At 34.5% G+C, this 18,636-nt stretch overlaps 2 protein-coding genes across 3 annotated transcripts in view; both read left to right on the forward strand.

The window, feature by feature from the left end:
* Positions 1-2,620, forward strand: part of LOC141347038 (tumor suppressor candidate 2-like) — a 4,006-nt gene extending 1,386 nt beyond the window's left edge. Inside the window, exons 2-4 of the mRNA XM_073852012.1 lie at positions 96-307; positions 1,663-1,783; positions 2,510-2,620. Of these exons, the coding sequence (XP_073708113.1) occupies positions 159-307; positions 1,663-1,783; positions 2,510-2,575 (336 nt within the window). The 5' untranslated portion in view covers positions 96-158 and the 3' untranslated portion in view covers positions 2,576-2,620. The remainder of the gene's footprint in view (positions 1-95; positions 308-1,662; positions 1,784-2,509) is intronic.
* A 4,521-nt stretch (positions 2,621-7,141) lies between these two features.
* On the forward strand, positions 7,142-16,229 carry LOC141347027 (hyaluronidase-2-like). Of its 2 annotated transcripts, none has more exons than XM_073851998.1 (4): positions 7,142-7,338; positions 9,426-10,379; positions 13,124-13,213; positions 15,348-16,229. In XM_073851998.1, the coding sequence occupies exons 2-4, from the start codon at positions 9,450-9,452 to the stop codon at positions 15,735-15,737; spliced, it is 1,410 nt and encodes a 469-aa protein (XP_073708099.1). In that variant the 5' UTR covers positions 7,142-7,338; positions 9,426-9,449; the 3' UTR covers positions 15,738-16,229. The 2 variants fall into 2 exon arrangements, with proteins under 2 accessions (XP_073708099.1, XP_073708100.1); XM_073851999.1 differs by having other exon boundaries at positions 9,429-10,379.
* The last annotated feature ends 2,407 nt before the right edge of the window (positions 16,230-18,636 follow it).

Here is an 18,636-nt window from a genome sequence, read left to right on the forward strand (position 1 = left end):
TGCTTTGAAGCCACACCACAAGCCACACATGCCCAGATGCATTACCATATGTTGCCTTTATGGCAGAAGTCTGTAACATGCTCTGTGTTTTCCAGAACTGAACTGATGTGATCTGCTGGCCGCTCTGCCTCCTCTTGAATAATGCACTGTCAATAAAAATGGGAGGCAGCGGATCCAAAACCAAAGGAGTCTGGCCTTTTAGCGGCTCGGGAGCTGGAGGAGAAGCTCCCGGTGAGGTCAGCGAACAGTGTTTAGCTCGTCTACGAGGCTCCAAGAACGCAACACCTTTTGTCTTTACAAGGAAAAGGTAAATGTTAAAAAAGGGTAAAAACCCTGTGATCATCTAGGTCAAGATCTGCAAGCTGTTTAGTTTAGTATAGTTTGTACTTAGTGGTTTGAGGCATGTAAAGTCACTCTCAAATCAGGAACACGTCCATGTCATATTTGAACAAAAACCAAGAAACAGAAATTAGAAACTATATTTTGTTTATAGAGATACGATACATTCTTTGCGTAATTCTTAATTTTTTTATTTGTTTATTTAATTATATTCTAAATTTACAAAAACCACAGTGCGTTTTAGTCATTCTCAGTAGTTTGTGGGAAATTGTGCTCAATTTTAATAATGCCAGAAACATAAATACACTACCAGTCAAAAGTTTTTTTTTAGATATTTCATGTTTTTTGAAGTAGTCTCTTCTGCTTACCAAGCCTGCATTTATTTGATCCAAAGTACAGCAAAAACAGTAAAATGTTGAAATATTTTTACTATTTAAAATGTTTTCTATTTAAATATATTTTAAAATGTAATTTATTCCATTGATCAAAGCTAAAATTTCAGCGTCATTACACCTCATGATCCTTTTTTGCTGTTCAAGAGACATTTTTGATTATTATTGTTATCAATATTTAAAACAGTTGAGTACATTTTTTTTCAGGAATAGAAAGATACAAAGATCAGCATTTATCTGAAATAAAAAGCTTTTGTAACATTATACACTACACCATTCAAAAAAAGAAAAAGTATTATAGAAGTTAATACTTTTAATTAGCAAGATGGCAAAGAAATGTATAATGTTACAAAAGATTCTATTTCAGATAAATGCTGTTTCTACTCTTTCGATTTTCTACTCGTCAAAGAAACCTGAAAAAATTCTACTCTGCTGTTTTCAACATAATAATAATTATAAATGTTTTTTGAGCAGCAAATCAGAATATTAGAATGATTTCTGAAGGGTCATGTGACTGAAGTAATGATACTAAAAATTCAGCTTTGAAATTACATACATAAATAACATTTTAAATATATATTCAAATAGAAAAGTTATTTTAAATAGTAAAAATATTTCAAAACTTTTACTGTTTTGCTGTACTTTGGATCAAATAAATGCAGGCTTGGTGAGCAGAAGAGACTTCTTTAAAAAAATAAAAAATAATACTGTTCAAAAACTTTTGACTGGTAGTGTACATATACATACATATTTACTTAAAATAAATATTTAATTTAGAAATAAATCTTTAATTAAATACAAAATAAATAATTCACATTTTGTGCACACTTTTTAATTTCATAATTTTTTTTTTATTTTTTTTTAATTTTTTTTGATGTAATGAGACTGTGTGTTTATGTGTTATTCATCCAGCTGTTGTTTGTTTTTGCAGTTCCTTGTATTTCGATGAAGATGGAGATCTGGCTCATGAATTTTATGAGGAGACTGTGGTGACCAAGAACGGCAGAAAGAAAGCAAAACTGAAGAGAATTCAGAAAAACCTTATACCTCAGGTACAGTTACATGGTAATATTTAGTGCAAATCGACAGGATCAGCTCAAGAAATTAAGTGTAATTTATACAGAATAACTATTAATTATAATTAATTATGATGATTAACTGCTAAAATTAAGATTTGATTTATTTAAGGGCTTGTCCTTTTTTAATTTTCATCACAGCCTGGAAAACCCATAATTTGTTACTTGATTTTGATATTCAGTGATACATGATATTTACAGTAGATTTTTTGTTCAGTTTGTCCAGAATAGAAAGAAACCACATTTTTAAATGTGTATCTGCTAAAAAAAAATACATTTGGCATCAAAAGACATTAACTAATTATTTAATGAATTATTTTTTAAAGTTTTTAATTTAAGCACTTCTGTTACATTTAATTTAATAAAAGAATGTGTGTGTTTGTTTGTTTGTTGTTAGTTTTTCTTGGTGTCTCATTTATTTCTTATAATTTATTTGTAAAAGAGTATTTATTTCTTTATTCCTGGTGTCTCATCTAAACTTTTTTATTTGTTTTTGGTTAATTTATTTCAAATTTTTGTCCCTGGTCTCCTATCTAAACACTTCTTTTACATTTAATTTTATTTATTTGTTTGTTTGTTCTTTGTGTCTTATCTGAAATTGTTATTTACCCTAAATCACGTAATGTAGTTTTACAGCTCAGTTTTTTTACAAAAAAAAAAGAAAAAAAAAAGTCATTTTCATTTTTTTTTTCATGTCTACAGGGAATCATTAAGTTGGATCATCCGCGAATCCACTTTGACTTCCCTGTCATCCTCTGTGAAATATAATCACACAAACTGTGGGAAGTGTCACTCCAGACCCTCCTTCCAGCGTCTGTGTTCTTCTGAAAAGATGCCGTGGCTCTGTGTTACGACAGCGAGGGCGTTCTGCCCTTCACATGGCTTTGACCAAAAACATGAATCACATTTTCTGATTTGTATTTTTGATGTATAGACAGCAGACATATGGTGTCTTGTCTTCTGTGATGTACAGTTAGGAAAGCATGTGCGGTGAGAGCTTGTAAGTACGGAGCCTAAAGCAATGCAGGGATTGTACATAAATCACTGGTGTTTGTTGAAGTCTGTCTGTTGCAGTGTGCGTTCATCGTTGTATTGTTTATTATAATATTCTGTTGTATCAAAGTCTTACTCTGTTTGTTGGGTTGCAACCCACATCTGCACTTTTTTTCTCATTTATTGTACAGTAAATTATGAGTTGATACTTGAATAAAATGGTTTAGCAGATTACACAGTAGTAATTATTTATGTAAGTCAATGTAAATGTTTAGAATAACATGAAATTACAGTCACAGTCCATTTTACATCCAAAATGTTAAAGGGAAACAAAATATTTAGTGAGAAAAGACTTTTGTCTGCAGCATATCAGTTATTAGTCAATATTAGAATATTTTAATACATCTGTATCAGCTGATATTGGATATTTAATTGTGGATATTCACTGTTAAATTAAATCTTCAGCACAATTTCAAAATAAATATCTATTTTTCAAACAGTACGTAATGTTGTGACCAGTGGTATTTTAGTATCACTAATGTACTGTTATAGTTTTTGATTATGGCCCGGTTTCACAGACAGGGCTTAGATTAAGCCAGGATTAACCCATAGTTCAATTAGGACATTTAAGTAATTTTTATAAACGTGCTTAGAAAAAAATATTACTGGTGTGCATCTTGAGACAAAACAAAGGCACTGATATATATTTTAGATCAGTCAGTGCAAGTTTCTTTTAGTTGAAACAGCTCGGACTTACATTTTAGTCTAGGACTAGGCTTAAGCCTTGTTTGTGAAACCGGGGGAATATGTTTAATTACATTGTGTTCTTGTCACTTTTTGTTTCTACATACAGTTATAGTCAAAAGTTTACACACACCTTGTAGAATCTGCAAAATGTTAATTATTTCACCAAAATATGAGGGATCATACAAAATACATGTTATTTTTTATTTAGTACTGACCTGAATAAGATATTTCACAAAAAGATGTTTACATATAGTCCACAAAAGACAATAATATGTTATGAAAATTACCCCATTCAAAAGTTTACGTACACTTGATTCTTAATACTGTGTTGCTACCTGAATTATCCACAGCTGTGTTTTTTTGTTGTTGTTGTTGTTTAGTGATAGTTGTTCATGAGTCCCTTGTTTGTCCTGAACAGTTAAACTGCCTGCTGATCTTCAGAAAAGTCCTTCAGGTCCCACAAATTCTTTGGTTTTTCATCATTTTTGTGTATTTGAACCCTTTCCAACAATGACTGTATGATTTTTAGATCCATCTTTTCACACTGAGGACAACTGAGGGACTCATATGCAACAATTACAGAAGGTTCAAACGCTCACTGATGCTCCAGAAGGAAAAACTATGTATTAAGAGCAGGGGGTGAAAACTTTTGAACAAAATGAAGATGTGTTGGCTACATTTTTCTTATTTTGCCTGAATATATATATATATATATATATATATATATATATATATATATATATATATATATTTTATTTAGTACCGCCCTCCAGAAGCTACAGAAGATACTTACATGTTTCCCAGAAGACAAAAAAAGTTACATTTATCATGATCTTCAAGTTTTCAAAAGTCTTCACCCCCTGGCTCTTAATGCATTGTGTTTCCTTCTGAAGCATCTTTCTGTATTAGTTGCATATGAGTCCCTCATTTGTCCTCGGTGTAAAAAGATGGATCTCAAAATCATACAGTCATTGTTGGAAAGGGTTTAAACACACAAAAATGCTGAAAAACTAAAGAATTTGTGGAACCTGAAGGATTTAACAGTTTAACTGTTCAGGACAAACAAGGGAATCATGAACAACTATCATTTTTATAAATTCAACTATTATTTTCTCTTGTGTAAACATACTAAATAAAAAATAACATGCATTTTGTATAATCTCTCTTATTTTAGTAAAATAATTAACATTTTGCAGATTCTGCAAGGTGTATGTGAATTTTTGACTTTACTTCAACTAAACAAAATTGTATTGTTTTATTTTAAAGTAACAATGTTTTTTGTATTTTTAGTTGCTACTCATTCACAAGTGATAAGCATTTTGTTTTTAATTTATTTAAAATAAATTATTATTATTTATTATGTAAACTATAGACATTCATAATAGTAATAATAATAATTATTTTAATTTTTTAGTTGTCATTTATTTATTATTATAGAATTTTCATCTGCTAACAGTTTTTGGCCCTGAGATTATTGAAACTTATTGAAATTTTTACTATTGGTGTAAGTGTAATACTTAAAAAAAAAAATTTTTCCAATTTCTTTTGCACACTTTTTTTCTGAGCTATGAATTGAAAACGCATTCTTCTCCCATATTTAGTTTATTTTGGCCGTCGGTACTGTAGGTCGCCTGGCACCGGAGATCTGGGTGTGGTATATAGTGAAATGTCAGAGGTTAAGCTGTTTTAAATGTTTCCTCGCTACTTTGAAGTCCACCGTCGGGAGGCTTTCGATTCTGTACAGTGACTTGATCTCCAGCGTCATGCGATGGATGCATTATCAGAGCCGGCCCGTCCCTCAAAGGTACGTTTCATTAGAAACAGATGACTGTCTCGGTGTAAATGACTTCATTGGGAATGTTTGTCCCACCCCTGTGAATGAAATACAGGAAGCTCCGACAGGATGCCATGTCTGCGCACAATCACTGACACCGATAAGAGAGAATAAACGCTTGGAGGGTTTATGAGAGAATGCGTGATGAGACATATGAAGGTTACAGCGGCCCTTAGGGGCTTCGGTGTGTGTGAAAATACTGTTAAAAGAACAGATAGGCTAAAAATTACAATTCTGTCATCATCAGCTCTGTGCTTGAAATGACTGAGATTGACAATTAAATTAAAGTAGGTGGGGTTTATATGTATTTGACATTTTTAACAGACTTGGCCAAGCTGCTGGTTGTGCTTTGACCTGAGGGTGTTCTATGGGAGTGTCTTGTAGGAGTAGAGATGGAGTGATAATACAGGGGATCTCTCCTAGTGCTCAAGGATGTGTGTTTGCCATTTTTGGGAGGCGGGTGTGACGGGTGTGTGTGCGTCCAGTTCCTCTCATATTGTTAAAACTTCCTGGCGCTGCCTAGTTGGAAGAAACGGTGATGTAAAACCCCAAGAACAGGGAGAAAAGGAAAAGGCCCGAGGAAGGAAGTGGCCCTCTCTCTTTCATGAGCACACACATGCACTGACAGAGGCCACACATGAGTCAGCAGAATATGCAGGAACGGCGGAACAGGATCTCTGCGGGTCATTGTCAGAAAGGAACCACTTGAAAGCCGCCCGATGCTACTCTGATTTCATATCCATCATGTGCATCCTCTAGCGTCGGATGAGTTTGAGTTAATTCATACTATTTTTGCTCACAGTTTTATAGACCAAACCTAAGACTTAATATGGCTAAATATTAAAATTATTTTTACAAATACATGGTGGACGAGACATTTAAATAAAAAAATAATTAAAATTTTAATAAATTAAACAAATCTAGCCTAGATGGGAAATAATTTATTTTTGGGGAATTTGGCCTTTATTTAAAAAAAATGTTATATATATATATATATATATATATATACACACATATTTATTAATTTACTTATTAATTTATATATGTATGTATGTATTTGTTTATTTAGCTAATTTCATTTTTTTGGTGTTAACAGTTCTTTTGGACTTTAACTCTAATTAATAATTTATTTTTAAATTATTTGAATATTATATTATAACATAAGCTTGACAACTTATTTATTTTGTGTATTTTTTTAATCTATTTTATTAAATTATTTATATTATATTGTATTATATTATAAGCTTGACGACTTGTGTAGCGGTATTTTGTGAATTTTGTTTTATGCTTTTTTACTTTTTATTTGCTTTAAGCGTAATTCTATCTATCTATCATCTATCCAATTTATCTATATCTATTTCAACCTTTTTTTTTATTACTCCTTCAAAAAAAAATAAAAAAAAATAAAAATCTAGCCTAGATGGAAAATTATTTATTTTTGGGCAAAAAAGTTAATCATTATATACGCTTAAACTAGATTTATTTAATTTTGTGGCGTTAACAGTGACTTTTGGACTCTGATTGTGCCTTTTTTTTATTATTATTTTATTACTTCACTCTATCAAATTAATTAAATAAAAACGTTTTTCAATGTTACTGTTTCATTATTTTAGCGTTCTTTTTTGATAATTTTTGACTCAAAGTACACATTACACTCATTTGCATAAAGAAAACCACGCCCCCAGTGAGCTGGTAATAAAGCCACGCCCCCCGCACAGAATCAATGAAACTTATGAAAGCGGAGCTTTGAAGTTGTTGGTCTGCCGCAAAGATAAGCGTCTCAGATGAAGAATGTCAGAAGATTGACATATCAGACCTCACACGACATCAGTCCGCCTGATCTCAAGCCTTTATGAACGGAGAAGGCAACAGGCGACGTGGTAACAGCAATGATTCACATCGCAACCACAGGATGGAGTTATTTATCTGGGAATGACTGTTATTTTTAATGTCAAAGGTGAGTTGTTTGTATGAAAAAAAGCTGTTTTGTTGCTCTGTGAACGATGTGAACAGACTGATGTTGGATTTAATAGTTTTACAACACTTTTTGTGCTCACAAAAAGATTCACTGTTATATTTAGTTATATATTACCACGGTATTCTTCGAAATAGCATGTAAATACATGAATTTCAGAACTATGGTATATTTCAAAGTACCATTGTACTACATTTTATTACTTGCCTTGATCTTTGCCTTGATAATCATTAGAAAAAACAGCATTGTGTTAAGTTTATAGAGCATAGCTCATAAAATGTGATCTTTAATGAGAAATATTTTAGTTTTTGAGATCTCTGATTTTTGATCTCAAGACTGTGTCTTGACAAATCTGAGTATTGTGTGAGACTTTTACCTGAGAAACATCTAGAGACTTTCTCAGCTTTCTATTTGCTCTTCATTTAATCCCAATGCCACAGAAGAAACATATGAGACATTAAATATGTCTTAATTGTGCTTTTTCTGTCCTATGGGTCAGTAAGATTAATATCTGATCAGGTTATTCTGCCTTCAGCTGGAATATCATCATGTGTCTTTCTATGAATTGTATGATTGTGTAAAAGTGTTGGTTAAAAACAATGTTACATCATTAAAATTTCCTTAAACAGATTTTTAGATCTTTCTGCAAATATTTATGTGCATAATAAAATATTAAAACTGGGATATAATATTATTATATATATATTTTTTTTAAATATGTTTATTTTATTTTATATATTATTACAAATAAATATTTACTTTAATTTTATATAAATACTATATATTATCATTATTTTCTATATATTTAAATTTTATAATATTGAATATAATATTTCATTCAATAAGTAGGGAATAACTGTAACACTTTGATATTTATTATATAATTATATCATTTTAGAATATTAACCTTTATTTCAAATTAAAATTCACCTCCAAGTCACAATATCTTGGATATATTTATTTGGGAATGAGAGTTATTTTTAATGTCAAAAGTGAGATATTTCATGAAAAAATTGTATTGATTTCATGATTGCTGCTTTATGCATAAAGTTAACAGGATGATGTGAGTTTTAAATGTTTTAAAATATTTATAATTATGTATAATATGTTTAAAACATAATATTTAACATTTTAATAATATTTTATTACATATTGTTTTATAATATTTAATATAATATTTTATTCAGTAAGTAAAGAATAACTGTAACACTGGAATATGTATCATATAATTATATCATTTTAGAATATTAACACACTTTATTTCAAATAAAAACTCACCTCCAATTCATCATAATATCTTGGATTTTTTTTTTATCTGGGAATAAGTGTTATTTTTAATGTCAAGGGTTAGATATTTAATGAAAATGTTGTATTGATTTCATATTTGTTTTTTGCTCTATGGATAATGTGAACAGGATGACGTTGGTTTTTAATTGTTTTAAACACTTTTACACTCACAAAACATTCCATTGCATTACATTGGTACCATGATAACCTTTGGATTTTTATTATGTAATTTTATAATAGCAACCAAATTTTTTTAAAAATAAGAACTCACCTCCAAGTAATAATATCATTGATTTATTTTTCTGCAAATGATTATTTTTAATGTCAAAGGTCAGTTATTTCCTCACCTAATATTGCTGATTTAAAGCTGAAGAAATTTCCCCCCGGTTTCACAGACAAGGCTTAAGCCTAGTCCCAGACTAAAATGTAAGTCTGAGCTATTTTAACTAAAAGAAACTTGCACTGATTGATCTTGAAATATGTGACCCTGGACCACTAAACCAGTCTTAAGTAGCACATATTTGTAGTAATAACAAAAAATACATTGTATGGGTCAAAGTTATCCCTTTTTTTGTGCCAAAAACTATTAAATTAGTAAAGATCATGTTCCATAAAGATATTTTGTAAATTTCTTACCATAAGTATACCAAAAATTAATTTTAACGGTAGCATTTGTGCCTTCTTGTTTCCTTTTTAAATTAACACTGATACCAGAAAGATATCAGATATTTAAGTTCTGATTTCAATGGATTGTAACACACAATGTGCTTTTTTTATTCCAGCAGAAGTGAAGGCCCGTATTGTGAATGACTGAAGTCATGGCTTACTGGATCCATCTCTGGCTGTTGGTTCTACTGGCTCTGGATCATCTTGCTCTCGCTAAAGATCTGAAGCCCACCAGATGGCCACTTTACTCTGAGAAGCCTGTGGTTTTGGTCTGGAACGCCCCGACAGAAGACTGCAGGCCACGGCACAAGGTCCAACTCCAGCTCAATCAGTTTCAGATCGTGGCCTCTCCAAATGAAGGCTTCACCAAACAGAACCTCACCATGTTCTACAAAGACCGTCTAGGCTTGTATCCTCACTTTGAAGACGGTATGGCGGTAAACGGCGGCCTACCGCAGATCGCCAGCCTCACGCAGCACCTAGAGAAGATTCCGGAGGGGATTGAAAAGTACATTCCCAATCCGACGATGCAAGGCCTGGCTGTGATCGATTGGGAGGAATGGCGCCCGATTTGGATACGTAATTGGGACACCAAAGACATTTACAAGAGCCATTCGCGGCTCTTAGTGGGCCAGAAAAACCCAGGCTGGACTTCAATCCAGATAAGCAAAGTCGCCCAGCAGGAGTTTGAGATGTCCAGTCGTATATTCATGCTAGAGACTTTACGGCTGGCCAAAAGCTTGCGTCCCAATCAGCTTTGGGGCTTTTACCTCTTTCCTGACTGCTATAACCACGACTATCGTAACAGTCTGGAGAACTACACGGGACGCTGCCCGGATGCGGAGGTGGCCAGGAACGACCAGCTGAAGTGGCTGTGGAATGAAAGCACGGCCCTGTTTCCATCCATTTACATGAGCTCGAAGTTGCGTTCAACATCCTCCGGTCGGCAGTTCGTCCGAAACCGGGTGAAGGAGGGAATGAGATTGGCATCAGTTGGAGAGGGAATGGCACGTCCTGTTTTTGTCTACAGCCGCCCTACGTACGCCAAAGAGCTGGAACTGCTGACAGAGGTTATTTTTTATTTACTACTGACCTGAATATGATATTTCACATGTTTACATATAGTCCACAAGAGAAAATAATAGTTACATTTATAAAAATGACCCCATTTAAAAGTTTACATACGCTTGATTTTTAATACTGTGTTTTTTGTTTAGTAATAGCTGTTCATGAGTCCCTTGTTTTTCCTGAACGGTTAAACTGCTTGCTGTTCTTCAGAAAAATCCTTCAGGTCCCACAAATTATTTGGTTTTCCAGAGGGACTCATATGCAAGCATTACAGAAGGTTCAAATGCTTACTGATGCTTCAGAAGGAAACACGATGCTTTGAGAGCTGGGGGGTGAAAACATTTTGAATTTGAAAATCAGGGTAAATTGAACTTATTTTGATTTCATGTAAGTATCTCCTGTAGCTTCTGAAGGGCAATGCTTAATGGGAAAAATTATATTTAGGCAAAATAAGAAAAATGTTCAAATCTTCATTCTGTTCCAAAGTTTTCACCCCTGGCTTTTAATGCATCGTGTTTCCTTCTGAAGCATCAGTGAGCTTCAATTTTCTTCAAAGAAATAGCTTTTTATTAAATAAGATCTTAATTTAATCCCATTACTGGTGTTAGTGAACAGTGTGATTTTCAGCAAAATTGCAGAACCACCAAAAATGATCAAATTGATTGGATATTATTTTTAACATTATTCTGATAATCTGAATCAATTTGAAAATGAAAGAACGTTAAATTAGTAAAGTTAATTTCCGATTTCTGACTTTGCAGATTAAAGTTAAGATTATATTTTGTCAAATCTGAGCAAGAGTGTTTGAGACACTTTTGTGATGGAGAAGCATTTAAGAGTTTATTTTATTTGTAGTATTTGTTGTACTCTTTAAAGTAAAAATAAAAATTCCCTGATCATTTAATCACCCCCATGTCATCCAAGATGTTCAGGTCTTTCTTTCTTCAGTCGCAAAGAAATTAAGTTTTTTGATAAATACATTACAGGATTGTTCTCCATATAGGGGACTTCCATTGGATTGAAGGTTAAAAATGCAGTTTTAGTGCAGCTTTAAAGGACTCTACATGATCCCAGCCAAGGAATAAGGGTCTTATCTAGTGAACCAATTGGTTATTTTCTAGAAAAATGTACAATTTATACACTTTTCAAACACAAATCCTCATCTTGTCTAGCTCTGCGTTTCGCATGCGTACTCTGTGAGCTCCAGTTGAAGTATGTTGAAAATCTACCATCTCATTTTCTCCTTTAACTTCAAAATCATCCTACATTGCTGCAGAAGTACCAACCCAGTGTTTTCAAAATGAATGTGAAAGGAGGGCCAAACACCCTTTACAAAAAAAAGGCAAAACAGCGATGTAGGGCAATTTTGAAGTTGGAGGAGAAAATAAGATGGAAGTTTTTCAACATAGATTAACTGTTTTGAACCAGAGTGTACAGAGTACGCATGCGCATTGCAGAGCTAGACAATATGAGCATTTGTGGTTAAAAAGTGTATAAATATATATTTTTTTCAAAGAAAATGACAGATGTTTCACTAGATAAGACCCTTATCCCATGGTTGGGAAACCTGGCATTGAAACTGTATTTTTAACCTTCAATCCACTGAGCACTATTGAAGTCCACTATATGGAAATAAATCCTGGAATGTTTTCCTCAAAAAATGTAATTTCTTTGCGACTGAAAAAAGAAAGAATGAATATCTTGGATGACATAATGGGAGTAAATTATCAGGAAATTTTTATTCTGTAAGTGAACTTCTCCTTTATATGTAGGGGGATTTATTGATGTTCTAAAACCATTGTTTTTTGGACAGTTTGAGAGTATTTAAAGACTAAAATAGACTAGTATATCTAAAGACAGATTCTCTATAGATTTACAGCATAAGTTTGTCTGATAGTGTTGTGGATGTCAAGGGTTGCTAAGGTAGCAGTGGCTTGTAACATTTGTAAGGCATGACTTAGCAAATAGGTAATTAAATGTATGTAAATCCCTCCATGTGACCTGGAGCTAAACTTTGACATGTAACAGAATGTGCGGAAATGAAGGTTGACCTTAAAGGACAAAATATTCCATTCAACTGTCAGTGACTTTCCAGTTTGTTTGTTCAGAGGCCAGAGAGACGTTTTCTGAGAATCTGCAAATAGTTCTTCTATTGTGTACGTTAGTAAAGTTCACATGCATAACTTTTGGTTTTGTTTTTGTCCTCCTAAAGATAAAAAAAAATCTAAACATCTTTAAAACAAGATATATTCATATTCAAGATTTTAAGATTATAGGACTTAAAGGTGAACTGTGTACTTACTTATTTCTATCCCAGTTATAACTCTATGATTCATCCAGAAAAGTGATTTTGCAGTGCTTTCATAACATCGTTGTGTTTATTCAGCCATCCTGACTAACCCTGCAATTTTAGTGAAGATTAAAGCGAGTGTGTTGTGTATATGGTCTTTGTGTGGTGTATCACAAAACTTTTCCTTACATAACCATCATCTCTGCTCTTTATCTCTGTTTGTGTGTGTGTGTGTGTGCAGGAGAACAGGAAGGGTGCTGGTCACATTTTTAGTGCCAACACCCACCACACCACACCAGCTGATTTCCTACTTTTTTACTATTAGTTTGAGTTTCTGTTACAAAATTTTTCCCATTCAATATTTGTGACCTTAACACATAGCTTGAGTTAAATGAACTCTTATTTGTTAACAAACTCAAAAACAAATCACAGATTTCTTCAATTGTGTTTATGCAGATGGATTTGGTGTCCACCATTGGAGAAAGTGTGGCTCTGGGTGCCGCTGGTATCGTTCTCTGGGGTGAAGCTGCTTATGCCAGCAGCAATGTAAGCACTTATGCACCACATTATATTGGATTTTAAACAGTAATAGTGCTTGTTGGGGGATTTCTATTACTGCTAATAATAATACTAATACTAATAAATTAGTATTAATACTAAGATCTTTCTGACTATTATTTTATGTCAGGCATTTTAAAAACAGCAGCAGCATAGTAACACTTTGAAATGCTGACAACACCTTAACAATGCCATAGCAACCACCCACAACACCCTAGAAACTTCATCGTAACAAACTCAAATGTCTTCAATACCTTAGCAACTGCATAATAACATTTTAAAATGCCTGCAATACCTTAGCAATGCCTTGGCGACCACACACAACACCCTAGCCAACGCATAGCAACACACTAAACTGCCTGCAATACCTTAGTGATGCCCTGGCATCACAATACCTTAGTGATGCCCTGGCGACCACCCAAAACACCCTAGCAACTACATAGCAACACACTAAAATGGCTACAACACCTTAGCAATGCCCTGGAGACATAGTAACATTTTAAAATGCCTTCAATACCTTAGCGATGCCCTGGAAACCACCTTAAACACCCTAGCAACTACATAGCAACACACTAAAATGCCTGCAATACTTTAGCGATGCTCTGGAAACCACCTTAAACACCCTAGCAACTACATAGCAACACACTAAAATGCTACAACACCTTAGCAATGCCCTGGAAACCACCCATAACACCCCAGCAACTTTGTAACATGCTAAAATGTCTACAATACCTTAGGAACTGCATAGTAACATTTTAAAATTCCTTCAATATCTTAGCAATGCCTTGGCGACCACCCAAAACACTACAACAACCACCCACAACACCCTAGCAACTGCATAGCAACAGACTAAAGTGCCTTCAAGACATTAGCAACTGCACAGTAACACTAAAATGCCTGCAATACCTTAGCAGTGCCATGGCAACCACCCACAACACCCTAGCAACTGCATAGCAACAGACTAAAGTCCCTACAATACCTTAGCAACTGCATAGTAACACACTAAAATGCTTGCGATACCATAGCAATGCCTTGGCGACCACCCACAACACCCTAGCAACTGCATAGCAACAGACTAAAGTGCCTACAATACCTTAACAACTGCTTAGTAACACACTAAAATGCTTGCAATACTTTAGCAATGCCTTGGTGACCACCCAAAACACCCAGCAACCACCCACAACACCCTAGCAACTGCATAGCAACAGACTAAAGTGCCTACAATACCTTAGCAACTACATAGTAACACTAAAATGCCTATAATACCTTAGGGACTACATAGTAACACACTAAAATGCCTGCAATACCTTAGCAATACCCTGGCATCCACATAAAACACCCTAGCAACTACATTGCAACACAGTAAAATGCCTACAATACCTTAGCAACTGCATAGTAACAATCTAAAATGCTTGCAATACCATAGCAATGTCCTGGCGACCACCCAAAACACCCAGCAACCACCCACAAAACCCTAGCAACTACATAGCAACACACTAAAGTGCCTTTAAACACCCTAGCAACTGCATAGTAACATACTGAAATGCCTGCAATACTTTAGTAATGCCCTGGCAACCACATAAAACACCCCAGCAACCACCCCCAACACGATAACAACTGCATAGCAACATATTAAAGTGCTTACAACACCCTAGCAACTGCATAGCAAAATATTACAGTGCTTACAACACCCTAGAACTGCATAGCAACATATTAAAGTGCTTACAACAGCCTAGCAACTGCATAGTAACACACTAAAATGACTGCAATACTTTAGCAATGCCATGGCGACCACCCAAAACACCCCAGCAACCACCCACAACACCCTAGCAACTGCATAGTAATACCCTAAAGTGTCTACAACAATGCCCTGGAAACTACCCACAACACCCTAGCAACTGCATAGTAATACCCTAAAGTGTCTACAACAATGCCCTGGAAACTACCCACAACACCCTAGCAACTGCATAGTAGCACTTTAAAATGCCTACAGTACCTTAGTAATGCCCTGGCAACCACCTAAAACAAACCTAGCAATTACATAGCAACAGCCTTTTGTCCATTTTCAATTTCTTCTTAAACTTGACATAATTTCCTTATTTTTGTCTGTTTCATCATTTAGGCCAGTTGTTCCAGTTTAAACCAGTACTTGCTGGGTCCACTGGGCCGATACCTCCTCAATGTCACTACTGCAGCCGAGCAGTGCAGTCGTTTCCTGTGCAGTTCCCACGGCCGCTGTCTGCGCAAAAATTCTGACACAGACACATATCTCCATCTTGATCCACAGACGCACACCATAGTAGGCCAGGGAAAGGAGCTGCACGTGAAGGGAGATGTGAGTGTGGAAGAGCAGCGGCGGATGAGCGAAGACTTCCAGTGCCAGTGTTTTAGCGGGTATCAGGGCGAGAGATGTGACTTTGAGGACCCTCTTCGGCAGCGAGGAGACGGACACGCACTGAAAGCATTATGGATTTACCTTCTGACGCCATTGCTGCTGCATTTACTGACCTGAGCACATGCCATAGCCACTTTGACTCGTTTTCTTGCTTATGAAATGTTTGGCAGGTCAGTGCGCTCTAAATGCTGTTGTGAAAAGGTCCTTCACTTTCATGAAGTCATGGGGTTGAGCTTGAAATCGAAATTTATACATGTAAACACAGGAAACTCAGAGTTCCTCGGAGTTTAAATAAGCACTTTTGTTTGTTGTCACACGTTACACACACAACGTTTGAGCCAGATGTAGGATATTGTGCAACGGAAAATTTAATGAAAATTGATGACTAACCGATGAGTGGATTCATTCAGAAGAAGGCTTCACTTGAGTCACTGTTAAAACAATTTGAAGCAGTGGACTGGTTTTAAGTGGCTCTCTTGGTTTGAGACTATAAAGATGTTGGTTATCTAACAGTACGATGTAGGCTGCAAATGTCAAATGTAGTTAAGCAGATACACATGTATGATTTGAATAGGTGGAACTAGTGGATCTGAGCAAGCCTTAAATGTAAATTCTGTCATTATTTACTCAATATTAAATCCTGTATATTTAAGTCTTTTTCTGAATTACTTCAGATAACTTGGAGTATAATATATGAGTTGTGTAAACCACTTTTAATAATTTTTAAAGTAATCGCTCACCCCAAAAATGAACATTTGCTGAAAATGTGCTTCCTTTCAGGCCATCCAAGATGTAAATGAGTTTTGATGATGTTTCTTCATCAGAACCGATTTGGAGAAATTTAGCATTACATTATTTGCTCAACAATGGATCCTCTGCAGTGAATGGGTGCCATCAGAATGAGAGTCCAAACAGCTGATAAAAACATCACAGAAATCCACAATTAATCAAAACCACTCCAGTCCCTTATTTAACATCTTGTGAAGAAAAAAAACTGTGTGTTTGTAAGAAACAAACCCATCATTAAGGTGTTTTAATGCTTCTTTACTTCTATGCATATTTCTCTCCTGATTCAGAACTCGTATTTTAGCCGTCAGCAACAGTTTAAAGTTCCAACAAATCCATCAAGGTGGTTTTATCACAAAAGAACTTGTTTAAAGGTTGTGGATAATGTATTTACATTACTTGTGGATTATTGTGATTTTTTTCATCAGCTGTTTGGACACTCAGTCTGACGGCACCCATTCACTGCAGTGGATCCATTGGTGAGTGATGTAATGCTAATTTTCTTCAAATCTATTCTGGTGATTGTGATCTAAATGTTGATCAGCCTAACGATGAGTACATATTTAGCAAACTTTCATTTGTGGTGAACTATTTCTTTAAGATGAGACTACTAGTGCTGGAAATGTAGATGCATGTCGTGCAATGACTCTTATGCTGGCTGACCTGAGTTTAAATCTGGCTTGTGTGTCATTTCCTGATCACAACCCCTGTTTCCCATCCAGTCCTGTTTTTAAAAGGCAAAACCCCCTACAAAAATAAATAAAGAAGATACTACTAAAGAACTGACAGTTATTTATATCCTGTTATTTAAGTGTTTTGCAACTTTGGACAATATCCTCTTTGTTTTTACTGTTTCATGGACTGATTTAACTGTTGCCAAATCAGCACATATTTTTTATAGGAATTTTTTGCTTCGTTCAGCATATCTGTCAGTGTTCTAACAGTAGTGATTGTTATGGTTATGAGAGTTATGTGACAGCGCTTAAATTCATGTGTGAAAAAAAGCACTGGACTGTCTTTAAACTTCCAACACAATTGTGAATTTGATTTTCTGAAATCGTTTTATATTTGATCAAAATGATTTCTGCGTTTGATTAAAAAAATTTGACTGCTAACCTTGTGTATTTGTTTTAAAGAGTGTTATTTGGCTTTCACATTTGTTGCCTCAAATTGATTTTGTCCAGTAACCATTCAGTTCTTCTCAGATGGAAGTTTTTTTGGGGGAAAACAAGAACAAACTAAATAGGGGAGACGTATGAGACTACAACCCTTGAATCTGCTCAGCACAAGGACCAGCCCAAATTACAGGCTTTACAAACCAAGAAGTTATATTTGTTGCTTTTAACTCTGTGAGCGTTTGCTCAAAATAGAATCGGAAGCAATATGAAATATAGTGTGTTTTTTAATCTTTAATCACTCTAGAAAGACTAAAGTTGCTTTGCATGCAGCTACAGTATTTTAGGGTGTTACCCACAAATGTAACTTTTGGTTCCCTATTTTTTTCCCCTATATTTTAGCTTTCGCATGTATAAAAGATGTTTCTGAAGCATCAGCGAGCATTTCCTTCTGTAATAGTTGCATATGAGTCTCTCAGTTGTTCTCAGTGTGAAAAGATGGATCTCAAAATCATACAGTCGTTATTGGAAAGGGTTCAAAAACATAAAACTGCTGAAAAACCAAAGAATTAGTGGGAACTGAAGGATTTTTCTGAAGAACAGGGGGCAGTTTAACTGTTCAGGACAAACAAGGGACTCATGAACAACTATCACTGAACAAAAAAACAGCTGTGGATCATTCAGGTAACAACACAGTATGTATCAAGTGTATGAAAACTTTTGAACATGGTCATTTTTTAAATTCACCTATTATTTTCTCATGTGGACTATATGTAAATGACTTATTAAGGTCAGTACTATAATTTACATTTAGCAGATTCTCCGAAGTGTATGTAAACTTTTAATCTCAACTGTATATATGCGAAAATATGCGAATAAAAATTATATTGCTGTGATCTAGTAATCATAAACTTTTAATAAGGGAGCATTTTGTTGAGTCTTATCCTATAAAAGACAATGCAATTCGTCTGAAACGTCCTAATGAAATAAGCATAAGAAATATATGTGATAAATGATCTAAAAGCACGTTTCTATAAAAACAAACAAAACAAAGTATCTGGATATCACTCTTTTTATTTTCATACTTTTGTTAGTGTATAAAGTGCTCCAGTTTG

This window comes from Garra rufa, chromosome 12 (genome assembly GCF_049309525.1).
Source record: "Garra rufa chromosome 12, GarRuf1.0, whole genome shotgun sequence".
Taxonomy (NCBI): Eukaryota; Metazoa; Chordata; class Actinopteri; order Cypriniformes; family Cyprinidae; genus Garra; species Garra rufa.